This window comes from Zosterops lateralis (assembly GCF_965231275.1).
Source record: "Zosterops lateralis genome assembly, chromosome: 6".
In the NCBI taxonomy this organism is placed as follows: domain Eukaryota; kingdom Metazoa; phylum Chordata; class Aves; order Passeriformes; family Zosteropidae; genus Zosterops; species Zosterops lateralis.
Genome location: NC_139761.1, coordinates 55,535,511 through 55,562,204, shown reverse-complemented (window position 1 = coordinate 55,562,204; position 26,694 = coordinate 55,535,511). Strand labels below are relative to the sequence as shown.

General features: G+C 43.0%; 1 protein-coding gene across 3 annotated transcripts; it reads left to right on the top strand.

Moving 5' to 3' along the window:
• Positions 1 to 377: 377 nt before the first annotated feature.
• On the top strand, positions 378 to 26,694 carry CAPRIN1 (cell cycle associated protein 1). Of its 3 annotated transcripts, XM_083863459.1 has the most exons (19): positions 382 to 571; positions 895 to 1,100; positions 9,345 to 9,407; positions 10,567 to 10,653; positions 12,279 to 12,517; positions 12,631 to 12,713; positions 13,749 to 13,886; positions 14,515 to 14,567; positions 14,653 to 14,739; positions 18,998 to 19,153; positions 19,242 to 19,350; positions 19,775 to 19,836; positions 21,186 to 21,296; positions 21,820 to 21,969; positions 22,127 to 22,277; positions 22,962 to 23,156; positions 24,112 to 24,212; positions 24,614 to 24,677; positions 25,397 to 26,694. In XM_083863459.1, the coding sequence occupies exons 2-19, from the start codon at positions 897 to 899 to the stop codon at positions 25,459 to 25,461; spliced, it is 2,118 nt and encodes a 705-aa protein (XP_083719585.1). In that variant the 5' UTR covers positions 382 to 571; positions 895 to 896; the 3' UTR covers positions 25,462 to 26,694. The 3 variants fall into 3 exon arrangements, with proteins under 3 accessions (XP_083719586.1, XP_083719585.1, XP_083719587.1); XM_083863460.1 differs by lacking the exon at positions 14,653 to 14,739 and having other exon boundaries at positions 378 to 571; XM_083863461.1 differs by lacking the exon at positions 21,186 to 21,296 and having other exon boundaries at positions 388 to 571.

Sequence of the window (26,694 nt, the reverse complement as noted above, 5' to 3'; positions counted from 1 at the left end):
TTACGTGGGGATGGTAGGGATGGATAAACAGGGATTGCAGCCGGAGAGGCAAATCCCAGCCTGAAAGGCAGACCAAGCAACTGCTCCCGGCGACTGAACCGCGGCTGTTAGGGCTCAGTTACAGCCGTGATGCGCTTCCAGGCTCAGGGACGGCCCCCGGGCACAGAAAAGGCGTTTCGGAGCCCATTTGTGCCGGGCACAGAAGGCGGGAGGGGTGACCCGGCTCCCGGGGCCGCCCCACTATTGTGTCTGGCGCCGGGCCGCCCGCCGCGCGCCTCAAGGACCCGCCGCCTCCGCCCGGCCCGTGCAGCAGCAGCTGCCGCCGCGGGCTCAGGCGATCTCCGCGGGCACCCGCGGGCCGGCCAGGACCCCGCGCGCTCCCGCGCCGCCTCGCCTCTACGCGCCGGCGTGCGCGCCGTCGCTCCCTCCCTCCCTCTCTCTCTCCTCTCTCTCTCTCTCTCCCGTGGTAGCAGGAGCAGCGCGGGCGGCGGGGCTGGAGCGTGGCTGAGGCGGCCATTCTTACAGAGCGAGAGAGAGCGCAGCGTGTCCCGCCCGGGCTCAGTGGCACAGGGTGAGGGGGGCGGCGCGGCCCCTCCGGACACCCCGGGCGGGCGGGAAGGGCCCGGGAGCGCGAGGGGACAGTGACCGTTGGGCGCCGGCGGCCGCCCCGCGCCGTCACGTGACCGCGCCCCGCGCGCGCCGGGGGAGGGAGGGGCGGGTTCGGGGGGGCTCCGGGGCGCGCGCGCGCAGGGGCAGGTGCGGCCGTGAGCGCGCGGCCGTGCGCGCCCCCGCGCGTCCCCGCCGTCCGCGCTCCCCCCGCGACGCGCCCGCCGCTCTCTCTCCGCTCTCTTGTCTCTCTCTCTCTCTCGCCCGCCCGCCCTCCCTCCTTCACAGAGATGCCCTCGGCTACCAACAGCACCATGGCGAGCAGCACCACCGGCAGCAGCTCCGGCAAAGCGGGACCGGGCGGCGAGGCTGCCCCGGCGGCGGCCGCCCCGCAGGCGGCCACGGGTGTGAACATCACCACGGTGCAGACCGAGGCCATGAAGCAGATCCTGGGGGTGATCGACAAGAAGCTGCGCAACCTGGAGAAGAAGAAGGTGATCCCCACGTTCCCCTCAGACCCCGGCCCACCGCGGGTACCCCTCGCCCTGCGGCCGCCCCCGAGCCGATGGGCCTGTCTCCCTTCCGCTCCCTGTGCCGGGCCCTCCGCCGAGCCCTCCCGGCTCGTTCCCGGCGTGGCCCCCAGAGGCCGCCCGCTGGAAGGTTCCAGAAGGGCGAGCGCCGCTCCCCCGGCCGGTCCCCTTCCCCTCCCGGGCTCCCCTGCCCCATCCTCGCCGCCCTCCCCCGGGCCCGGCCCGCTTTCTCCCCGGCCCGCGGTGCGGGGTCCGGAGGGGTCTGCGCTGCCGCCCCCCCTGGCCCCCGCTGCCCGGAGCCCCCTCGGCGGCGCCGCTCCCTTCCCCTTCCCCCTCCTTCCGCCTTTTGTTCCCTCCCGGCGGCGGGGCCTTTCCCGGCCGCGCCACCCCGGGCTCGGCTCCCGCGTTCCCCGCTCGGTGCGGCGGCCGGGGCTCGCCCGGGGTTGGCGGGGCGGGCGGGGCGGGCGGAGGCTGCGGTGCCCCCGGCGCCGGGCACATGGACGGGCGCGGAGCTGTAACATGGCGGCGGCCCGGCCTCCCCTCCCTCCCTCCCCGGCGGAGCTCATTGTGCCGCCCGCACAAAGCCGGGCCACCCCACCCCGCCCGGTGTCACCGCTCGCTTTCCATCGCCCTGAGCTCAACTCTTTGCGAGCCTCAGCTCAGCCGGGAGCTGCCTTTCGCGGGTTATTTATAGAAGGAGCGGCTACTCAATCCGCGGTGTTGGGACGGTTCGAGTTGTGGCACAGGAGGAGAAGGGTGTCGTGGTTACTCGCGGCGTGTTTTGCACCCTCTCGGTGGTGGCAGATTAAATCAGCTTCGCAGGGCTTTACAGCCTCCAGAGCATGGGGCATCCATCAGAAAAATAACTAATACGTAGCCTCCAGACTTCCCTCAAAACACCACAGTGCCAAGCTAAAATTAACGAAAAATAATTTTATGTTTGTGCCAGAGCCCTAAATATCTTCTTATTTTTAGAAGTGAATAAGCACAATAACTGTTCTATTAATTTTTTTAAACTGACATTTTAAATCATATTCGTAGTGTTCCATATTGTATAAGGGAAATATCCCCACTAAATTAGTCTGTACAGGTGGGTTATAAGGGAAAGAAGCTGTGCTTTACCTATAAATAATACACTGTGTATCAATAATACACTGTATAAATACACTGTGTACAGTGTAGCTTCCCACTTCAAAACTGGGAGTGGGGTTTTCCTGTTTTTTGAAAATGACATGGCAAAAAGCAACAAGCCAGGACCTTTTAGGTAAGTTTTCTAATCAGAGGAGCTTTTCCTCCATGTCTGTTGTGTGCAGACAGGACAAGATGTCTGTCCTTAACTTGGCATTAATACACAGAAATATCTGCACAACCAACACTGGTCAACTCAACTCTGGAAAGAGAGCAGATCTTTTTGTCTCTAGTTGTTCCAATACAAAAAAATTATTTGGGATTTAATTGTTGTACCCAACATACACAAAAATCCTCTGAAAATATTTTTTATGATGTTAAAAATGGGTATTTTAAAAACTAAGATTGGCAGGTGAGCGTTCTGACCTGTTCTGTACTTAGGATAAAGCACAGTGTTACTGGTGTGAGGGTCAGCTTTCCTTGGGAGAAGTGTTTTTATTTACCTTTAAATTATTTACACCTAATTTACACTTGCCTTAGCCATTCCATCCTATTTAAGTGGAGTTTTAGTGTTCTACCAAGTGAACAGAGGGAACAAAGTGCCCTCTTTTTTTCTGGACATGGCTTTTGTTGGAAGATATTCTGTGAAAATTGCTGAAAGCATTTATTTTTTGAGTTCCCATCTGGGCAGTGTGGGCTTAAAGAAAAGGCAAGGGCTGGGGCTTAAAAAGGAAAAGCTCCATGTTGGATCTCATTGATGAATTAAAGTTCAAAGATTCCTAAGTCTTAATGGGCTGAAGTTCTGAAACTTCCTGAAGGAGAACTCATAAGCACTACAAAAGTCATGAGAGAGGCAGGTTTTAGTGTATTAAAGCAGAACAGCTCATTTGTGGGCTTGAGCCTCTCCCTTGGTGGGGGAATGGAGTTGTCTCGTAAATAATGCCCTCTAATAAAGAGAGCACTGCCTGCTTTGTGTCTTAAAACAAAACTCATTTTACACATCAGGATTTCCTTACATTTTGCATCTTTGGACAAGAATATATTTTTAATTTTTCCAACCATCCAGAAAGTAAAATTGTGCTGGATACTGCATAGACAGGAGTGGATGGGAAATGCAGTAAATCCTGCTGGGAACTTGTGCTTGCTTGGACAGTTAATCCTTTCTTTGTCAGCAGCTGCTAACCAAGGCCAGTAGAGATGATTTTTAGAGCTTTGTGTCACAGAATGAACACAAAAATATACTTAGTCACGTTTCAGAAGGATAAAAAATGATTGCTCTGGAAGAGGTACCATCTTAGGTTTTAAATAAAAGGAGTGTGCAGGTTTTAGTAGAGGAAAGATCACTCTTCATGAAGAAATTTGCATTTTTGGAGTGAAGTTAGTCATGTTTACCTCTAAACACAGAGGATAAAATAATGTGCCTACCAAAATACAGATGGAATTAATATTTATAACTCTGGTCTATACTATTTTGAATGTTTCTGTATAAACTAAAAACACTGGATTATTAGTTACACTTTCATTTTCTTAAATGTGACCTCATTTGAAGGAATGAGTATTGCTTGCAATAAAAGGGACTGGGATAAACTGAATTGCTGTTCAGAAATGAACGTGAAAACATGGCCTGAAAACGTCTGTGTTCCCCTCAGCTCTTTGTGTTTGTAAAAGATAGGAATGCTGTACTATGTTCTTGGAAGACGTTTGTGTGTGCAGGGAAGGGGGTAATTAAAGGGGTGTTTTCTCTCCAGGACCTGCAATTGTGCAACTCCAGTTTATGTTTAAGTTTAGTTAATTTCAAAGTTACCTGGACTCCTCCAGGTGCTTGTCAGGGGTCTGGGGTTAGAATCCTGACAGCTCTCCATGTTCCCTAGGAGAAAATATTTCACCTTCAATTTCTCCTTCTCTCTGGCTCTTCTGGTTTTTTGTTTTTAGAGGGGAAAATCATTTCCAAATTTTAAGCCAATTGAATGTAGATCAAAATCTGGTTTTGTTTCAGGGCTGAATGAAAAAAAAAAAAGCAGTTATTTTTGCTTTCAGTTTGTGTAATAGAGCATGAGCCATGTAAGAACAGTTCATCAAACAAATGTTCTGCCAAAGGGGCAGAATAATTCTCAGCTAACACGTGGGTTAGGGGATGGGCAGATGTTCCGAGGGTAACGTGTGAGCTTAAAACCTTGATGGGAGCTTGGTGTCTGGAGTTGGAAAGATGGCACACGCTGCCTGTGCCCGGTAACTTGAGCTGCTGTCACTTTATCAGCTTGTCTGAGTTTCCTCCTGAGTGTAACCCTGGCTGGGCTGCAAAATGAGCAGTTCACAGGTGCTGCACAAGAGCACCCAGGAGCAGCAGATGGACATTTGAAATTGACGTGACTTGGTTCAGTAAAACGTTGGATTTCCCATGGGAAACAGGAACTTATAGTAAAAGCTGGGATCAGTTTTCCATTGTGGCAGCAGGAAGTTTGAAGCTGCTCATTGGTAGCAGCTCTCTCAATGCTTTTGTCCATGATCTGGACCACCTGGATGTTCCAGGCTTGGAGTGGCTCCAGATCCTCTCCTTGTGAGTCTTGGTTTGAAATTTATCTTTGGAGATTTAATGTGATTTTGGAGCAAATCATAAAATTAATTTCAGACGACATATTAATACCCTGAATCTTTCTTTGAAACATCTCCTAGTTGGAATTCTGGGTATCAAGCTTCAGGTCTGAAAACCCAAGTTTATCTGAAATCCTATGAGGTTTCAGCCTGGTCTGTTTTGGTTTTAAGTGGTTGTTGTAGAATAGGGATTGTCTCACAGTGAGTTCAATTAACTGGGTGCATGAGGAGTCCAAGGAGCTGTGTTCCAGCTGTGATCCAGCTTCAGTTTTTCAGATGCTGCTCTGGGGTTTGGATCATGGGGTTTGTTTCAGAAGAAAAAGACATGCAGAATGTGTTGGGAGAGACACATTTGTGTTCTAGAATTCACCTGTCAAAGTAGCTTCTTCCCCCTTGATGTGTAGAGCAAAATCCAGGTCTCGTATAGCGTAGTGAACTTCCCTGTAAAATCTGAGTGTTTCTGTAGGAAATTGTGTATGATGGTGATTTGGAAAGAACATCTCTGTGCATTCACCAAAACTTGGAGTTCCATTTTTCTGTGACTTAATTCTGGACACTGGGGAAGCTTTTTTCCCTTCTGGAGTTAACTGGTCATGAAACTCCAGTCTCACAATTGATGTGTCCTTGCCATTTGTTAAAAAAGTGATACATTATGCAGATACTTTTTAGTAAACTATCAAACTTCCCAGACTGTGGGGAAAAACCCACCCATCAGAATATCTACAACTGCTATTACAAAAATAAATTCAATTTAAACAGAAGACCTGTAAATGTTTTGTGTTCTGGAGTATTGGTTTTATTTTATCCTTCCATTTTCCTGAGTCCAACTCAGGACTGAAACGGCCTCTTAGAACTGGTGAGTTTTGAGAGGTTCTGAACTTCCTTGCTAAGTGTTTTACTGTTTTAGTTGGGTTTTTTTTTTAGAAAATAGAGGACTAGTTTTGGCTTGTGGGATTATTTGGTCGTTTCTGGACAGTTCTTGCTGCAAAGCCATGGATGAGTGTGGAGGTGATGGTGGAGGACAGACAAATTACAATGCAGAGATGTAAAGCAGGTTTATAAACTTCTGATTTGTTACTTGGCATTTATTTGGCTTCATTGCAAACCATATTACACAACTATTTTAAATTTTGGAGTATCTTAATTGCTTTTGTGCTGTCAAACATTCAGTTTTTGAGATAGCTCAGGAAACAGACTTGGAATGTCCTTTCCATCTTAGCTTGGGGTAGAGTTTGAGTTACTAAGGGTTTACTCCAGCTGTTCACAGAGGTTACCTTGTCCCCTTTGCACCTTTGCAGCTTGTTGTGCACACTTGTGCTGCTGTAATTGGTAGAACCATAGCATCAAAATTATCTGGTTAAATATAGAGCCTCCCTCCTGCTCCTGACCCCCTTTTTTAAGGGTTATTTTTAATCTGATGATTCCAGTGATCCAGTTTGTAGCAGAGCACTGGAGGTGGCAGCTCAGTGGTCAGGCATTTCTAAAACCAGTGTTGGTTTGGAGGGTAATGCTGTGTAGATGCATTTTTTTTTTCCACTTCAGGATGACATTTTTGAAACAATTCAGGGGAGGTGAAAAGAACTGCCTAGTGCTGCAATAAAGTAACTCAGTTTTTGATTCCCATTAAAGTAAAATCCAGGGCATGCTTAAGCAATGAACACCACAGCCCCAGGAGCCTGTTTGTGGTGCTTTCCCCCAGGAAACTCCAAAATACTTCAGATATCTCAGTGGAAAAAGGCTGAAGCAGGTTAGCTTGCTGCCTGCAGAACTGGGAGCTGCTGACTCATGAGCCGTTCAATACAGAATTCATGTGCTCACTTTGCCACTGGATTTTTTTTTTTTCCTGCTGTTTTGGTTTTCATGCTCAGACATCTCTGTGTGAGGGTGAAGTTGTGTGAGGGGGGGTGGGATGGAGAGAGGCTTCCCCTCTTGCAGACACTGCAGTAGGTTCCTGAGCAGGAGTTTCACTGCAGTTGTTTTACAGCTCGAATGCTGCTCTTGGATTGCTGTTAGTTGACAGTGCAAATTACAAAGAAAGGCATTTTACTTTATATTTCTGTGTAATGCAGCTTTGGATCTGAAAAGTGTCTTTGCGATGATAGAAAAATGCTTACTTGGCAGTCAGAATCTTTGTGGTAACATTTAACTAAATGCACATTGGCTTGTCCTCTGCATTGCAGCTGACAGGGCTTTCCTTCCTCTGCTCTTACCTTTCCAGTAGGAATGTTTCTAAAGAAGTAAATGTGAAGACAAGTAACTTTTCTTCCGTTCCTAAGAGAAAGAGACATATTACCCTTGGCTTTTTAGTTGAATAAAAATAAGCAAAGCGTTTGCATTAGACCTTGGAACATTTGACCATTCAAGAAAAAGCTTGTGCATTGTTCAGTATGTTACTGCAACATCTTAATCTGAAAGGACCAACCATGCATGGAAAAAGTATACATAAAAAATTGTAGTTATTTAAGATATTTTTGTCTCTTCCTTCCCTTATGCCCTCAGCCCCCAAAATGGATTCTGTGTTTCACAGTGTAATTTTGCAATATACGTTCTCTTCAACAAAGTCAAACAAAGTAGTGTTTTAGAATACAGTGTTCCATCCAGTTTGTTTTACTGTTGTTGTTTGTGGGTTTGTGTTGGAAACTGGATCACAGAACTTGTTTTAATGCATTTTTGTAGACCCTGTTCAGGCTGGCTCGTGTTTGCAGTCTATTTACTGAGCAGCCTCACAAACAATTGCATCAGGGTGACCAAGGGAATTGTAATCTGCAGCAGGGAAGCTGGTGACTTGAGCAAGTAGGAACTTCTTTGAAATTTCCTTGTCTGCAAAGCCACTTTGCTTTAGGATTTCAACCCCCAGAGGTGTGGGTTGACCTGGCTTTGTGCTGGGGCACTGCAGTGGTTCAGCTCTTTTACCTCCCTTTTAGCTTCACAGCTCAGCCACTCTCCCAAATCAAGACTCCTGTGATTGTCCAAGCATGTCATCAACTGCTCTGAGATCAGGATGGGGAAGAGTAACCTGACCTTACTTCCTGTTGAGACAGATCTAGAGTGTGCCAAGAGCTCTCCAGGGCTACTTTTTTGATCTGTGAGGAGCTGTGGCCGCTGCACTTAACAACTGTTCCCATGTGGTTTCTGTCCCTGAAGAAGCTCTGCAAGTCCTTGCTTTGACTTTGCCTAGGCCATTGCTGGCTCTGATACACTGGAAGGTGAAGTAGTTAAATGTTCTGTCTGACCTGGAGGACTTGCAGATATCCAGACTGTGGGCACCAAAAGTGACATCAGATGGACCAAGCCTCACAGGGGGGATTTGGTTTCAGGAAGTAATGGTGGGCATCAAATACATCCTTTGATGGGCGTCCCTTGGGAAAGGAGCTGGCCTGGTGAACTGTTTCACAGACTTTAATCTCTGCAAAAAGTATGAGCATAGAAGTTCAATTAACTAGAAAAATATCAGTGAAATATTTTAACTGAAAAGTCTGGAACTAAGAGCAACAGCAACCAAGCAAGGTGTCAGTGGCAAATGTAAACTCTTGAGACAGTGCTGGCATCAGAGTTTTGATTTTTTCACGTTCAAAATTAAATGTTGTCCTGCTTTTCATGTTTTGTTATCCTAGCTTGGGGAGATAATTGTTAAAGATTCATTTCAATTACTTTGTAAAGTAGACAATGGCGAATTCCATTCAAAATACAGTAATTTGTGATAATACAGAAATGGTGAAAACAGCTTAATGATTAGGTGTGTTATCCTTACAGGCTTCACTTCCTTTTGAAGAGCCTTTGTAGTTGTGGAGTCTGTCACTGGGGCACACAGGAGTTTTACCTGCTTTCAGCTGATGCCACTGGTGCATGGTTTTCTGTTTAAGCAGATGAGAAAAGTGATCCTGCTGAAAAGTAGCCTGATGATTCTTCTTTCAGTTTCCTTCTGTGGAAAAAAAAATCCTAATGCTCTTGAACAAAACTATTTTAGAGCTATTAATACCAATTGTGTTGGTGGGCATTCTTGCGCAGAGGGTTAGAAACTGTTTAAAATTCTTTACAACTATCTTAAGTGATAGTTCTGAATCTTAATAGCATTGACAGTGGGGGTTTGCAGTCAGTTTTTTTTGGTATTGTAGTGATAAAGTGGTGATAAGCTCTACCACAGCCCTCAGTTCAGCTCTCTGGTGTTTGGACTGAAGGAAGTGCGCATTGAGAGTGCTTTTCCCCTTAGGAGGAATGTCAATTTCTTTGGAAATTCCAACTAGCCATGAAGACATTGTAATTGCCAAGTAAACAAGATAAAAATATTTACCTCTTGGGAACGTATTTATGTTTTAACTCAGAAGACAGTTCTTCTGATGTACTCTTCTACAGGACAGTTATGTGCTTGTGTAACATGTTACAGTCTCTCTACCGTAATATTGCAGTGAATAATTTTGTTGGCACAAGTGGAAAAAAGCTTTAAACTGATTTTTGCCTCTTCATAACAGGATTTTTCTTTTGTTTCAGAGTAAACTTGATGATTACCAGGAACGAATGAACAAGGGAGAACGTCTGAATCAAGATCAACTGGTAAAATCAACCAAAAAAAACCCCTAAGCAGATCTCTGTTAAATTGTTTCATTATCTTTGTGGAGAGGAGTTTTGTGCTGCCTCTCTCCTTGTTGGGGCTGGTTCTTAAAGTAGGTTATTGTGGAGTTTGATTCAGCAGCAGTTTTGCAGTAGTAAATAAAAAGCAAGTATCAATTTAAATTCAGTTGTATGATGCAAACATGCACATTGATACTTCAAGAGATCACCAGATGCTCAGTAATCAACAGTGTTTTGTTGATGATTTTTAACACTGAGAAACTGAAGAGAAAAAAATGTACCCTTCAACTATTGCAGCTGCTGACACTTAAAAGAATGAGCTGCTTCCCTTGGTCCCTTGGATGATTTCATCTTCACTTTGATGATTCTGTGCCAGCTGAAAACTGAAATATCGCAGATCTGTGTATTTTTATTTTATAACGGCCTGTTGTGAAGATAAACCACAACAGAGAACTGGCATCATCTTGAGGAGAGAAGCTCATGGTTTTTATGAAGCCTGACTACCAGGCTTGATAAAAATCTTCTTAGTTTGGGAAAATCCATTACTTTGTCACAACAGGAATATAAATATCTCGGCCATATCCCCCTAATTTGATTCTGATTTGATGTAATTTCTCAGTACTACCAAATGGGTTGAGGAATTTGTTTTGGTTTGATGTAGATCAGAGTATTAGGTTTAAGAAGATAACCAAAAGCAAAGATTTCTGGAGAAGGGGACACTGTGCTCTGTATATCCTGATTTTGGCTCTGACTGGACATAGCAATGCATTAATTCTCAAACTCTTGAGCAGTTCTGAGTTGCCAGATTGTTCTTGTCCCCATTCTCCCAGTTGTTAATTAGTTTTTGTCAGGAACTGGCTACAGCCAAGCATGAAACCAGCCCATCATTCATGTGAGCACATAAAGGCATACTTTGATATATGTTTAGCATATATAAAGAAGCTGGAGGCCCCAAGGACATACACAAGTCTTTGATATCTGGGCCAGTGAAAATCTGAATTTGCCTTAGCATAGTTGCAGTCCCATTCAGGGGTGCTGTGTCTCCCTTCAGAACTAAAAACCAGGAATTTGTTTGTTGGAAGTACATATTCTGTTCTTGTGCTGATGGTTTACATTTGTGGTCTCTCTGGATTTTTTTAAGGATGCGGTGTCAAAATACCAGGAAGTGACAAATAATCTGGAATTTGCAAAGGAACTGCAGAGGAGTTTTATGGCCCTGAGCCAAGATGTAAGTAAAGATCAAGCGTTGCCATGTGGGTTATCCAGACACTTGAAGCTCTTCCACTGAGGCAATGGTCACCTGTCTTGATAGGGTTGAATTGCCCTTGATTTCTTGTATGTTTGACTGTTTTCTTCTGTTCCTTATATTAGTTGATGCCAGGTTTTCTGAAGAATTTCTGATGTTCTATGTAAAAGTATGGAAACAAGAATAGTGTAATTTTCTTGCGCAAGGCCCAAGTGTTGAAAATGGTGATCACAGACCAGGTCTGTCATCAACATTAAAGATGGTAATTTGCTGCCATTGGTAACATTTTCTTAAATGGATTTCATAAGGTTTTCATTTCTTAGTAATACAATCTGAAACTACATTATGGGACAACTGATAATATTTTCTTAAAGGGTAAATTAACTGGCTACTATGCAATAGGTGGTTTTTTGGGTTGGTGTTTTATCAAGGATGCAGAAAAATACTGTGATTGAGAAGTAAATTCTAAACATTTGGGAATTCTGAAAAGAGCAGCAGCATTGGAGGAATTGGTTGAGTATTGGATGTTAATACAGCTGGCTGCTCTAAGGAGTGTATTTAGCTTGTGAACAGTCTGGAATAATTGGAAGGGCAGCAGCATCCTTGTGTTATAAACTGCTTTCTACATTGGCTGTATTTGTAAATTAATTTGTAGGACTAAGCCAACGTATTTCTTTATTTTCTGGCATCACAGTTCCATCTGTGTTTATGGAATGTTAGTAATGGAGAATGTCCTTTTCTGGACAAGTCTGTTCTGAAGTGTTTCCCTGGTCAGCTGACTAGTAAAAGAAGCCAATGAATGCAGGACTACCAGATTGGTGCTCTGCTTTCAAACTTGGTTGCAGTTTTCCCTGACTGGAGTTAGTTAATTTAAGATACGTCTTTGATTTTTAAAAATGAAATTTAGATGTTTCAAGTGAGAAAGTTACCGTCACAATAGATTTTTTTGGAAGAGAATATTAAATTTCCAAAGTGAACCAGCTGAACTTGGGAAGCTGGGTGCTTGGATTAAGATGAAGAGTGGAAGAAACATCCTGTAAGTTCAGTGTGGTGCTGAATTTAGACCTGCCTTGTGGAAGGCTCAGTGCAGAGCACAAGGCTGCTGCTGGTGTCTCATCCTCTCCATCCCTGCTCCTCACACTGGGAGTGCTGCAGTGGATGCACGTGCTTGTTCCCTGGGATGTTTAACTGAGGATCTCATGTCCAAGAATTTGTTGAAATCCTTTTTTGAGCTTGCTGATCCCGTATATCTCCCCAGCCTTTCATGGCAAAACATTCCATGAGTTCCCTCCTGTGGTGCATGAACAAAACAAAGAGTACTTTTGTTTATCTGTTTTAAGCTGATCTCCTGGTAGTTCCACTGAATGCTTCCTACTCTCCTACTATGCGATATGGTGAATAACCTCTCTGTTCCTGCTCTCTGTTTGGCTGGTGTGAAAAATCTGAATCACCCAAGCCTTTCCAAATGGAAGAACCCAACACTTGGGCTCTGCTCTTGCCCAGTGGAAGAACCCAACATGGTTTGGGCTTTTCCCTTGCGTTCCTCTGTACATTTTCTTAGCAATTAAAGACATTTCCAAACTGTTTTTCCCTTGGGTCCATTCCAGATCCAGAAGACAATAAAGAAGACAGCTCGTAGGGAGCAGCTGATGCGAGAGGAGGCTGAGCAGAAGCGTTTAAAGACTGTGCTGGAGCTGCAGTTCATTCTGGAGAAGTTGGGGGATGATGAAGTGCGCAGCGACCTCAAACAAGGATCCAACGGGGTGCCAGTGCTGACAGAGGAGGAACTGACAATGCTGGATGAGTTTTATAAGCTGGTTTACCCTGAACGAGACATGAACGTGAGGTAGGGTTACAGCAAAGTGCTCCCCTTTCTAATTGCCAGTCGGTTAACAATGTATTTAGTATGGTAATTTTAAGACTCAGTAAGAAATTAACTCTTATTAATTAATTTTTAAGGTTGAATGAGCAGTATGAGCAAGCATCTGTTCACCTGTGGGACTTACTGGAAGGGAAGGAAAAACCAGTTTGTGGAACAACCTGTAAGTACAGTGTCTGCATGAAGAGACAGCATACTGAATTTGTGCCTGAACTAAAACACATCTGATGTAAGAGAACTTGGGCAGTTAATTATCTCCGAGTTCTTAAAGGAGCTACATTTTTTCAGCTCTTAGCTGGACTGTAACAGAGACTTGTGAAGTTTGTACTCAGTATGTGGTGTATTTTTTTAATACTTGCTCAGCATTACTCAATATGGAAGCTAGTCTGTTCCTGCTATTTCAGCAGTACTCTGCTGCTGCTGGTGCTCAGTAACAGTCCTTTGTTCTCTGCTCTGCTCTGGGTGTGAGCAAGGTGACTTACATACAGCTGGCATGGCCTTCCTTAGTGGGATGTTCTCTCTCCCTTAGCTCCTGCAAAAAGTGTTGTGGCTTTGCCCTGTTTTCATTGATTAACTGCAGATGAGTGTGTGACCATGCCAGCCAGACTGCTTTTTGATGGAAATAATTCCCAAATTTCTGGCCTAGGCAGCCAGTAATGCTGCTTTGCCCAAGGGGCTGATGTCTTGGGTTAAGATGTCCCAGCATTCATCTGAGGCCCTGAGGGCAAGTGTTCTTTGCTTACAAAGGCTCTCTTGAATCACTTCACCTCAGGGGAAGACCCTTCATGAATCAGGTAGTACCTGTGTAGATTTCTTTTTATTGACAGTTGTTTGGGGAGAAATTGTCTTACAGTAATGGTTTTAATAACAGGAATAAAAGTCTAGTAATTAAATTTTTAAACTTGACCTCACTGTGAAGTGCTCCACAAAGCTTCTGAAGAGTTGTATGTACTCTTAAGATTCTTCTTGCTCTTCAGATTTTTCTGAATGACAGTGGGTTATTTATGGATTTATTGACTGTGACCCAGGAAGAGAAGAAATCCTGGACCAGTAGTGGTCATGGACTGGTTTGGGACAGCAACATCTTCCCAGCAAAAGGATCATAAAATGTACATGCAATCTTTCTTTAGGAAGGAAGGAGGGAGAAAATGATGAGGACATCAGGTGGTGCTGATGTTTCTCTGTTCCATTTTCCCAGATAAAGCACTGAAGGAGATTGTTGAACGAATTCTCCAGACCAGTTACTTTGACAGCACCCACAACCACCAGAATGGGCTGTGTGAGGAAGAGGAGGCTGCACCTGCACCTGCAGTAGAAGACACTGCAGCAGAGGCTGGTGAGAAGGGGAGGATGCCTTGTGACTGACACGTTTGTGTGGTTCTGTCTTGTCTCTGCAGTCCTCAGAGCAGTTTAAATTGCAAATGCAGTGTTCATCTCTAGTACTGAAACCAGCCCAGATGAAAGTTCTGGCTGCCTGAGGCTTTTCCCATTTTTCAGTGTTCCCACCAGTTTAAGCCGTGTTAGAAGGGAGCAGTTTCTGAAGCAGACTGTGATGACATACTTAGAAAATCTGGGAATGTTATATCCAATTGTAAGACAACTCAGGACATTTTTCCCTTTTGTGGAGAAGGCATCACTGAACATAATCTCTCCCTAACAAGAAGTTAATTGGGTTTTTTTTCTTTTCAATTCAAAGCTATGAGAACATTTTTTGTTACTAATTCTCTGTTAATGTTACTAATTCTCTGGTAATGCTACTAATTCTCTAATTACTAATTAGTTACTAAGTCTCTGTTAATGCCCGTGACATTTCTTCTTAGTATTCTGAAACATGACATTTTCTCATCTAACTTTGTATCTTTTAGGTCTATAACATGAGGGTGGTTGGGGTCTTTATTGTTGTTGTTTTGGGTTTTCTTTATTTGGTTTTTCCCACATAAATGGTTAATTTCTTTTTCTTCCAGAACCCGATCCAGCAGAAGAATTTACTGAACCAGCTGAAGTTGAATCAACTGAGGTATTATTCACTGAAAGACTGTCATTTTATATACCTCCAATGCCACTTACTTTTACTTTCATACCCTTTCTTATTTTTATTTTAGTATGTAAACAGACAATTCATGGCAGAGACTCAGTTCAGCAGTAGTGAGAAGGAACAGGTAGATGAGTGGACAGTTGAAACGGTTGAGGTAAGATCTTGTGTACTGCAGGTAAAATTGCAATCCCTGTTTCTGCTGGCTCACAATTCATGATAGGTTTTAGTATTGCATCCCTTCTCCCCCAATACATTGAAAAATATATACATTTAAGTAGGTTTGGACTCACTACTCAATTCTTTTAATTACATGCTTAGCTCAGGAGTACCTGAAATAAAAAGAAATAAAGCCTATTTAGTCTTGCAGAGAACTTGCTTTTCTTCATTAGTGTCTTGCTTGGGAAAACAGGGCTTAAAAGTCTTATGCTTAAAACAACTTTAAAGACTTTTTTTGAAGTCTTTTTTCTTTTTGGAAAACTTAGCTGCAAATGTAGAACTCAAAAGTTTATCTACCCAGGTGCTGACAGTGTGGTGCAGGTCCCTGGAGAGGGAGCTGGAAATGAGTAACTCAGCTAAAGCCCACTCCAGATTGCTTACGTGCATCATTTGGTGTTAAAATATGCTTGTGTGTATGTGTGTCTCTGCTTCCCAGAAGTACAGTTCTTCAAGTATCTCACTTGTAACTCCTTCACACTTGAGTGGCTGTTCCCTTGTGGTGTTTATGGTGCCCTGGTGTTGGGATCCACTCCCAGTTTGGTGATTTGCACTCACACTTTGCTACATGTACAAATCCATGATTTTATTGCGCTGGAATTTGTGGTCCTCGTGTATGGGAAAGGGCAGGTTTGGTATGTTGGAGTTGTATCTGTCTGTTAAAAACAAGTATGAGCAGCTTTCTTCAGGTGCTGGAGAGTTAATTTGTGATTGATTTTAGCCTTCTACAGCAGCTAATTGCAGATGGTCAGGCTTTTTTAGCCTTTCTTGGTGCCTTTGGGCTGTTTTTAAGTATAGGAATGGAGTAAGTGTTCATCATCTTGAGAAATGCTGGAAAAACAGAGCAGCTGGTTTGATCTGATAAACTAATCCAGCTGATTTTACATTGAGTCTGGCTGAAATTCCTATTTTACAGTGTTGGAAGAGATTTAATAATACTGAGGATGAGTGTGAGGCCTCTAAAACTAAGTACACAGCTTTGCCACGTATATGAAGGAGTTTGGTAGTTCTTGTCATAGTATTTTATTTCCTTGCTTAAACTCTTGAATTATCACTGCTACTCTCTGCTACTGAATGTGTTTTAAGAATTACCTTAAAAAACTGAAGAAACCCTCCAAAGCCACACATTAAAGTCATGCTCGGTTTGAGTATTCTCAGAAGGCACAGTATTTTAAAATTACTGATTGATTGGCTTCAATTATACCCATTTTATATCTGTATTTCTACCAAGTGTCTCGAGTGGTTCAGTTCTCTGTAGTTCTTAATATGAGGAGTATGGATGAAGACATAATTCAGGTTGTAGTTTGGTATCAGACAGATTTCAGAAACTCATAATTTCCTAGTCAGCTGAAACTGGAATTGGAGCAGCTTTGTTTTCATAGGACAATACAAAGAATGTGTGCTTCAGCTGCCCTTTCTGTCCCAACATCTTGGACATGGTAGACAGGAATAATTTAGAAAAAAATAAAGTTGAAGCCTGTTTCTCAGCCAGAACACAAAAAAGGAAAATTGAGAATATATGCCTGTAAAATTATTCTTACTGGTACCACAGTCTCCTTTCTCAGGAGAATGTAGCAGAATTGTGCTTTGGTAAGATAATGACACAGAATGTACACTGATACCTGTGAATTTTCAAATCTGAAAGAAGACATTTGCTCAGAGGATCACCACAATTATTCACAAAGGGGGATGATATCATAAACTCCTCCCTTTTTCAGTAACCCTCAGCTAGATGTGATACAGTCAGGATTTCTGTGGTGTGTTTCTAGTCTGAAAAGTAATGATGTCTTCACAAGTATGTTTTTTGTATGGTCCTTCCATAAGTTTTAAACTAAATAATTTGCTTGTGAATTTTCCAGGTATATTTGGATTATATGATGTTGTAATTTTGGTGAAGATGTCCTTTATTGGTAATAGTGTTTATGGAGTTTTTTAATGGTTATTTTGTGGGATTTAAATTTTATTAACTGCTGGTTCTGTAATTAGTGCCTGAGTCTGGTTGTACACAAAGTTCTCTGTGTCTTAGATTATGCTAGTTTGGTTGGATGGATTTTCTGTAGAATTGAAAACTGTTCTCAGACAGACAAAAGACAAGTTCATTCTGTTGGTTTGTGGTGTCATTAAACTTGTGGTTTTACCTTTCCTCCTCTTTTTGCCTGTTCCCTCTCAGTCTCCTTGCATTGTGTCTGGCAGCTCTGCCTGCTGACACGGTTAACTTACCTCACACAACTTGAAATGCCTTCTGTTGTTTCATACTACTGTGGTTGTGCTCAGTCAGAGTACCGGGTAGTGCTAATAAGGCTGAAGGAACAGCTCCTGAACTGTTCTTTTTGACATCAAAAAAGGACTGTTGAAAAAGATAATGTAAAATCTGAAATACTGTCTGAAGTTACTGTTGTACTACTTGTGAAAAAGGAAAACAGTGGATATTTTTGTCACTGTTGTGTGTTCTTGATGATTCCATCACCTCTTTTTTATTTTTCCTTGAAGATACTGAATAGTTGTGAATGACTCAGACTCCCTAAGTTGAGTGGTAGTGCTCAAATAATTGAGAGTACTTTTGGTAACAATTATGCAAGAGATAAGTAGCTGCTGGTTTTACCACTCGAGTTTCATCTGATGATCTGCCTTGTACTTTTTCTTCAATTTTTAGACTTTGTAATATGCAAAAGGTTTGTATGTGTGCTCTAGATAACTTTTTCCACTCAAGGGGCTTAATTCTTAATTTGGAAACAGTCCATGATGTGAAATTCAGGGAATGTTTGATAGACAGGGTTGTGCTTGGTTTCCAGAGTGGATTGCCTCGGGGTGTGTTTTTCGTGGGAATTGTCAAATTGCCTCTCTGTGGATTGCTACCAGTAGCCTGAAGGGAATCTCAAAAAGGGCTGTAGGTTGTGGTTGGCTTTTAGTTTTGTTCAGATTTTCTGTTTGGGATTTGCTCAAGGAACAAACCATTGGAGTTGATGAGGCAGCTGCATGTGCAGAATGCTGTGGACGAACAAGATTTGGAGGTCTGGGCAAGCAGTAGGAATTCTGGAAGATACTGTAGGTTTCTCTGAGAAATGAAAAAGAAATTTGCAGGCTTTGAGAGTGGCTGGTGGCAGTGTGAGGCTTAAAGTTCAGACCTTTGTTACAGGACTGGTTTGTGAATTGTCATGACTGCTGTACAGAAATCTGTCCTTTGCAGTTCTAATAAGGAATCAGGTATTTTATATCAATATTTGGAACTTTGAGGTGCCTGTATGCTCATTTATATCCTGTGTAACTAAGTTTTAAGGCTTAGCTGTTTATCTGGAATGTTAGTAATATTAGAAGCTCATTGAAATAGAGAAGTAATGAAAAGAGACAATGATATTTTTAAGGGCCATTTGTTGACATTGAAAACGGCATTTCTGGCTTGTGGGAGCTGCCTAAAGAGCAGGTTAGGGACTGGAGAGGGCCATCAAAGTGCAGCTTGACCATCTTTGTCACTGTCTGTTTTCTAACTATTTGCTGATGGATGTTTGAGGTGCCCATGTCCAGCTTTGCTGGTGGTTCTGCTGTCTGATCAGGTGCTATCTGAAAGCCTATTGCAGTTTGTTCCTTTGTTAATGTGGGATGTCTGATAAATCTGAGCTTTCTTGCCCTCTCTGATCTGTGCTTCTGCTTCTGGGCTTCTGGTGTCCCCTCATGGTGCTGTCTGGCAATCCTTGTCCTGCAATGCTGCCTGCTGTTCCTGAGACAGTAAATCAGGGAGCTAGGATAACAGTGGCTGTGAAAATTGAGCATTATGAGGTATAAAGAAAGAACAAAAAATTCTGACTCCACTTACATTTACCAAAAAGCTATGAGAAAATAATTGTTCCTCATTTATGCATATTTCTGAAGCTTACTCTTCCCCTACTTCCTTTAAATTTCCAAGTGGTGATAAATTGCTATCTCAAATCCTGCTCTCAAAAACTCCATGTAATATTGAACATGGAGAATAGAGTAGGTGGAGAGAAAAAAGAGCAGAGTGTGAGCTCTGTAATCCTGTGAGTGCTCAGATGAGCAGCTGGCCACCAGTAGTGACCTGTCTGTAGGACGTAATACTGTCCTGCAGCACCACTACAGCAATTCCATCATCCATAACCAGTTAGGCAAAAGTCAGAAATGCCAAGTGCAGTGCTGCCTGTGCTGAAATTGAGCTGAAATTGCAGTTGGTTGTTGTCTCTTGTTAGGTTGTAAATTCCCTGCAGCAACAGACACAGGCGACATCTCCTCCCGTCCCGGAACCTCACGCGCTCACTGCTGTGGCCCAGGCAGACCCCCTGGTCAGGAGACAGCGAGTACAGGACCTCATGGCACAGATGCAGGGCCCCTACAACTTCATGCAGGTATTACTGTAATCTAAACATCCTTAAGTTTAACCCACAGCAGTGTGGATTCGATTTTTAGTGGGTTCTTTATTTTTTTTCTCCTCAGGACTCGATGCTGGAATTTGAGAACCAAACGCTTGATCCTGCCATTGTATCTGCACAGCCCATGAACCCAGCACAGAGTTTGGACATGCCCCAAATGGTTTGCCCTCCAGGTTTGTAATGGTAAATCCTAAACAGAAATACTGGGGAAGCCTGCAAGTCATCACTTAGAAATGCTTCAGTTGCTGCTGCATAGTAAAAAGGTCACCACAAGTAATAGTACAATCCTGTTATAGTGTGTTTTTCTCAGAAATGTGATTGTGCAGTTTTTACACTTCCAATTCTCACTTGCTTATAGGTTTTGCTTGGAAATATGGAACAGCTCCTTTGGTTTTGCTTGGGATTATTTTGGACAAGGAGAAAATATGTTCTTTGCATGGAAACAGGAGTTCGTAATTTGAGTATAGCTTTGCCATGCTTAAGGCTTCATCGTCTTCATGATGATCAGCTTTCACATAAGTGCTCAGAGAAGATAATAATGCTATTCTGTAAAAGGTTTGATTTTACTGCGTAATAAATGAAATTATTTTCCTCCAGTTCATGCTGAGTCAAGACTTGCCCAGCCTACCCAAGTTCCTGTGCAACCAGAAGCTACACAGGTAAAATGTTTAGTTAGTTCTGGTTTAGATTTGAGTTTGATTTTAGACCTGATTGGAGTTATAAAAAGTTATTTCCTTACTACGTGAGAAACTCTTTAAGAAAAAGCTGAAGCTCCAATTTTGGGAGATTGGAGATTTCCATTTTTGCTTACAAGCATTAGTAGTTCCTAGTTCCGTTCTCTGCAGGTATTGCACATTTCCAGTAATGAGGAGCAGGTAGTTTGTTACTTAATTGCAACAGAAATGCCAAAGCCAAAACCACTTGGTTATAGGGCAGCCTGTGTCTGTTCAAGTGAGTGTCAGGCCACAAGTAGATCTCGTGCATGAACTATATAGAGTTTGTGTTCTGTCAGTTATTTCTTGGATTGGGGTTTTATCCTGGAGTTTAGAGCAGTCAGCATGAGTTGAGTGCTGTTTCCAGTTGAGCTTTAAGTAGGATCTCCCAAACTTGCTTCTGCACTGTATAAATGAAGTAGTCCCTTTCTGGTTAAGATGCTTCAGTTGTCTGGTGATTAAAGAAGTTCCTAATTTTGTATTAAGCATGTGTGGCATCTCTGAGCACTCTGCTGGTCTCAATAATGGGTCTGATCCCTGTAGGTATTAGCAAACCAAAAAAAAAAAAAACAAACCTGTCTAGATGATGGATCTCACAGTACAGGCACTACAAATTGCTTCCTTTGGGTTGTCTAGATAAGGTCTGCAAGGTTTAAGTCACTCATTGATGTAGAAACAGGAGTGAGAGTTATTTCTTGAGTTTCCTCTGTATGTACCTCCTGAAGTGCTGGTGCTCTCCACAGTTTTGTTGTCTTGTAGGAGCAGACTAATTTTTTTGGGCAGAGGGTTTTCTCTGCACTAGTTCTTATTTTACTGTGAGGTGATGTCTGACTTAATCCAATGGATCCTTTTTTTTCTTATTTCCATTACCTCAACCAGTACTAGCAGTGATTCTCTCAAGGATCTTGTAAGCAGTAGCTAAACTTACTCATGGTTTTGGAACATTCCAGTGTGGTGTGAACACCCCCATCAGTTGTTATCCATTGCCTCTTAAAACTCCCCAGTACAGCCTTTAATGCAAAGAGCTCTGCTCTGCTGGCTGGACTTTTCCCTGGGCTCTCTCTGTGAGAGCAGAGCTTGTAAAATGTAAAATTCAGGCCTTGTCCACTTGTGTTTGAGCTTGGAGCTGTGTCATGTTAGAATGTTGGTGGTTAAAACATAATTTGTAGTGGTTTGAAGATCTGCTGGCTCACAGACTAAAGAGTACCATCCACTCCAGAGTTCTCTGATACTTATTACAAAACTGTGTGTGAGCATCAGCTGACTTTTGGGGGCTTTGGGGTTTATTTTGTCAGGTTCCCTTGGTTTCTTCTACAAGTGAGGGATATACAGCTTCCCAACCCATGTATCAGCCTTCTCACACAGCAGAGCAACGGCCACAGAAAGAATCAATTGACCAGATTCAGGCAAGTCAGGTTTCACAGGGGTGGGAAGAACTCTGATTGCAGGTGGCATCAAATGTTAGTCTGTGTTTCTTCATAAATTATATGATTTTTAGTTGATAGGGGTGCTTCAGTTCCCTTAATTTCAAAATTCAGAGCCTGTCTGTGACCAGTAAGTCCTCCACAGCAAGACTTTTCATTTGGAAGCTTGTTTGTTTAGTTGAATGCAGCATGCCAACACCAGCATGGGAGCGTCAGTGTTGTTGGCTTAGGAAATGGGATTTATTTTTTCACAGCAGTTAGCCTGGAAACTTCTTCATTTCCCTCCTCTAGTTTTTTCTAGTTGTGTTTCAGGTTAATGAGGGAGAAGATGGTTAGGCTTTTCCTCTCATTATGCTGTTGTGAATGAGGCTGTTGAGCTGAAGTAGAAAACAGTCATTAGTAGAGGTGAAGCTGAGGCATTGCCACTCTTTTTTAAGCAAAGTTTTTGAAGTTAAATTTTTGGTACCTCAAGAGCTGCTAAAATGTTATTTGTTTTAATTATTAGGCTTCCATGTCCCTGAATGCAGACCAGACCCCATCCTCATCATCACTTCCCACTGCATCCCAGCCACAGGTGTTCCAGGCTGGCTCCAGCAAGCCTTTGCATAGCAGCGGAATCAACGTCAATGCAGCTCCATTCCAGTCCATGCAAACAGTGAGTAGGAAATCAATACTGCCTCCCTTTGGGTTGGTGCTCCTTCCTTGTGCTGGAATCAGTTGTGTAGCTACACAGCACAGTCTCTGGTTATTCACACTTCTCAGACTTTGATGCTTCTTTACAGAGCTGTAAAACTGAATTTCCGCTCTTACAGGTATTCAATATGAATGCACCTGTTCCTCCTGTGAATGAGCCAGAAACCCTTAAGCAGCAAAACCAGTACCAGGCCAGTTACAACCAGAGTTTCTCCAATCAACCTCACCAAGTAGAACAATCAGATCTCCAGCAAGAACAACTCCAGACAGGTAAAATTCTTGTGGCCTTGGTAGTGCAGGTGATAGGTCTGTAAAGTCCTGGATGATGGAGCAAAACATGTCACACGTTCCCTTGCAGACCTTTCCCCTGAGCAATACCAGATTTTGTTACTCTGTCTGGGTTTGAATATACAACAGGGAGTAAAATTCAATATATCCATCTCCAACTGTTAAGCCATTTGACTGAGGTTTATATGGGTTTAAAAAAAAAAAAAACATGAGCAGGATTATTCTGAAAATGAAAACACTAGAGTGAAGTACTGGCTCTGCTGATGTTAAAGTTGCTTAAAAAAAACAGTGCTATTTGAGGTGGCATTCTGTAGAGGAGATAGTAAGCCAGAAATGAGAGCAAATACAGATTGCTTCTCACAGTTGATGTAAGGTCACAAAGGCCTGTAATCTTGTGCTGAAATCAGTGAGACACGGTTTGAATTCTGCAGGCAAAATGCTTTCCAAGTTAGCAACTTGAAAAAAAGAAAGTCTGTGTCCAGAGCTGTTCTACTCTCTGCACTGCCTTCACTTTCCACTGAAGTGCTAACAAGCACTGGATATGAAATAAGAAGAAAGAGCCTCATCCCTTTGCTCTGTAACAGAATTTCCTCTGTAAAAAGAGCTACATGGGAACATAGAGAAATCCAGACTTTCATGCTTCTTTTTCCCCCGATTCCTCTGCAGTGGTTGGTACCTACCACGGTTCCCCGGACCAGAGTCACCAAGTGGCAGGAAACCACCAGCAGCCTCCCCAGCAGAACACTGGATTTCCCAGGAACAGCCAGCCTTACTACAACAGCCGAGGGGTGTCCCGGGGGGGATCCCGCGGGGCCCGGGGCCTCATGAACGGCTACAGGGGCCCAGCAAACGGATTCAGAGGTGAGCAGCTCTGCTGAGCACTCCTGACCTCTGCCTGGCCTGGGGGAAGGCCAGGGCACCAGAGCAACTGTTAAACTGACCTGCCCTTGTCAGACTGTGAGACTGGCTGTAAAAATCTTACTGGTTGTAGATAAGCAACTTCAAATTTAACTGTGTGTTTGGACCTCTGTTACAATGCTGTATTATGTATCTACTGCAAGTATAAGCAAATGCAGAAATATCCACCAAGGTCAAGCAAGGAATTTGAATGCCAGTTGACATTTCAGAAGTGCTTTTTGTTTCTACAGTGTATTTTATAGTTCTGTGTTCCATCAAAATGAGGATAGGCTGGTTTATGTGGCAGTACAAGAACACAAGAGTCCAAAAGTCACTAGGCCAAGGGAATTAACAGGATCAGAGGAATGATACTGTAGTTCTGGATAGATAAGAGAATGTTCATGATTCCTGGACCTTAAATATGTGGCTGGCAGTGTTACAAAGAGGTTTATGCTAGAATAGGACAGAGATGTTCTTGTCAGGTGTTCTGGGATTACTTACGGACACAGGCACTGTTTTCCTTGTTCTCTTCCCCTCCTGTGGTGGGGAAGTAGAGAAGAAACCTGTGTAATAAAAATACAGTTGATTTGAGTATGAATGCAATAATCACAGCTAGGATAGTTAGAGCCTGCCTAGAATCACGCTTAGCTCTGGACTGAATGTTCTGTAAATCAAACCTCAGATTACTCTGCCTCGTCCCAGTCCTTACCAGGTGTTTGTTCTCATTTTTTATAATATATTAGCCCTGGTGCTGGAGACGTTTGCTTGACTTGCAGGTAAACAGCCCTCGTTAAAGGGATGGGATTATTTTAAGGTTCAGGTAAAATGCTGTTACTGATTTTCTTTCTATAGTAGCAGCAGGTCAAGTATTAAGTGCAACTTTGATTTCCAAGTGAAAGACTTGTGCCCTGTTCCGTAGGGGGATACGATGGCTACCGTCCTTCCTTTTCCAACACTCCAAACAGTGGCTACACACAGCCCCAGTTCAATGCTCCTCGGGATTACTCAAACTACCAGAGGGTAAGCTACCAGTGGGGAGGGAAATTACCTGTCAAAAGCACTCAGAGCTCTTAGTGACACCTTCCTCTGGGGCTCCTTCCATTGCTCAGGAGGACAAACTGCCTCTGTGTAGCTTGGAAATTGAACACTAAACGCATCTATTTATATTCCTTAGTTATATTGAGCAACACATCCTGTAACTGGAGAGAGCATTTGTCACTGCACATTTTATTACAGCTGCTAGGCACTAGTGGAAGTAAGAATTATTTTCTTGAAGATTATTTGAAAACTAATGAAATGTTGCATGTTGAAGTTACAAGTGTTTTGTCAGTGCATATTGTTTTAAAAGGTCCTTATTTTGCTGGCAATTAAAACCAATGCCCAGGTTTTATGTTGTAACTTTCTTAATTTCTTTGCTTCAGGATGGATATCAACAAAATTTCAAACGTGGCTCTGGACAAAGTGGACCTCGGGGAGCTCCTAGAGGTAATTTCCTGACTAGTGAATAATTGATATGGGTTGAGTGGAAGTTTCTTTCCAGCTTTTAAAGTTCTGCACTTCAAAAGCAACCTTCACTCCTTACTCAGCAGCTCACCGTTAAGAATAAGCTGACTTTTCTCTGACCTCATGGTGACCCTGCTGACTTGAATTACTGGGCTCCTGTGAACTGGTGGTGGAATTTAGTTGGCTGTTAAATGAGGAATTCTTGGAAAAGATGTTAAAACAGTAATTGCTGTTGACATTTAGATACAGCAGAACTACTTAACTGTCTTTTATTAATGAAAGCCTTAGGAAACAAACCCGACACACAGAATGAGGCTGTAGTTAAGCTTCTAAATTCTATTTTCATCATTGTTTCCTCAGGTCTTTTTCTTAGTACATTTTTAGTGATGAGACTGTGTTCTGTCTCAATACAGACATTGCCATGAGTGCCTTGTCAGTGAGGGCAGCTCAAGGCTGTGCCCTGGATCTGTGGAACCCCATGAGGTAGTTGAGGTTTAAAGGGTTCTGTCCCCACCTTGGTCCTGAAAGCCCTGAGGTGTGGAGCTGAGGCCTCTGGAGTTCAGTGCAACACTGGCCTGTGCTGGAGCTGGGAGCGTGTTTTAGGAAGCACAACAAAGTCTGAGTTCAGACCAGAAGATTCAGGACTGTTTTTAAACTAACCAGATTTCCTGCAGAATCCAACCCCTTTCTGTGTTTTCTAGGTCGTGGAGGGCCCCCCAGACCAAACAGAGGGATGCCTCAGATGAACGCTCAGCAAGTGAACTAAACACCTTCACAGGATTCCCTTCAACGCCAAAAACACGCTGGCCAGTGTACAATACATGTTACCAGAAGAGTTACTATCTATTTGTTCTCCCTTACAGGAAGTTTGTTGTAAAGGGACTATTTTCATTACCCATAATGACAGGACTACAGTTGCCAGCTTTATATTCCCTGGATATTGAAAGGAACGAAACAACGTTTACTCTGCATGTTCTGTCCTAAGCATCATCTTGAGCCTTGCACATGAGATTCAGATTCCTCACCCTTGCTAAGAATAAAGCAAAAAAAGGCAATTTTCAGGGTGATCCAATCTCCATGGTTAACCGAAGTGGCAGGAAAAAGCAAATACTCACTTCTGACATTTAAAAGTGATTTAACAAAATTCAGATAAAATCTGCAAATCCGTAAAGATTTACTATGGTGGCAGTTGACAAAACTTTAATGTTCCCGTGAAAGGATGGAAAAGGTGAAGTGTGGCTTGGTAGAACAACTGCATTTCAGCTTTTTCTTACTAAATCAAAGCACTGAACAGTTCAAGATGTGTAGTGCTGCAATTGCCCCAGATAGACAGGTGGGCTTAGAGGCAGTTTGTGACAAAGAAGAGGCACCCTTAGCTGCAGCACTCCTCATCACCAAGGCCCTGATTCCTGTGGCTAAGGACTTAAGAACGCTTGCATAACTGCTAATGTAACTGTGTAATTATTTTTTTTTTTTAGAAGACAAGGTGAAAAATGGAAAAAAAATGGAAAAAAAAAAAAAAAAAGCTTTGATTTGGCACTTGGACAAAATTTTGCAACAAATCCTGAGCTATAATCTGGATGGCCACTGTATATTTGATGTGAAGTATTTAGATATCTCTTTGAAACACTTTTAAGTTTCTTTGATAGCAATGACTTTTGTAAGGATTGGTACTCTCTATCATTCCTTATGACTTGCACATTGTCTGTCACTAATACTTGACCTTGCTGTATTATCACCTAAATAACTGATGCCGGTACTGATGGAAATCCCTAATGGATAATCATAACACTTTTGGTCACATGTCCTTTTGTCTTTCCTGCAGCCTTGAAGGTTTTATGAAATCTCAAATGCCCGCTGCTGCTGCCCTTCCAATTGCTATCTTTTGAAAAGCACCAGTCTGTGTTTGAGTTGATTTCCCCTTTTCAGGGAAATGACAGCCAGCAGTTACGTTCTAATGGTATAAGCAAGATAAAATAAAACATGTTTATAAAAATTG

Coding starts and splice junctions, on each gene's coding strand:
- CAPRIN1 (XM_083863459.1), top strand. CDS start 897: ATGCCCTCGGCTACCAACAGCACCATGGCGAGCAGCACCACCGGCAGC. Junction 13,887..14,514: donor AGACACTGCAGCAGAGGCTG/GTGAGAAGGGGA, acceptor TTTTTCTTCCAG/AACCCGATCCAGCAGAAGAA. Junction 19,351..19,774: donor CCAAATGGTTTGCCCTCCAG/GTTTGTAATGGT, acceptor ATTTTCCTCCAG/TTCATGCTGAGTCAAGACTT.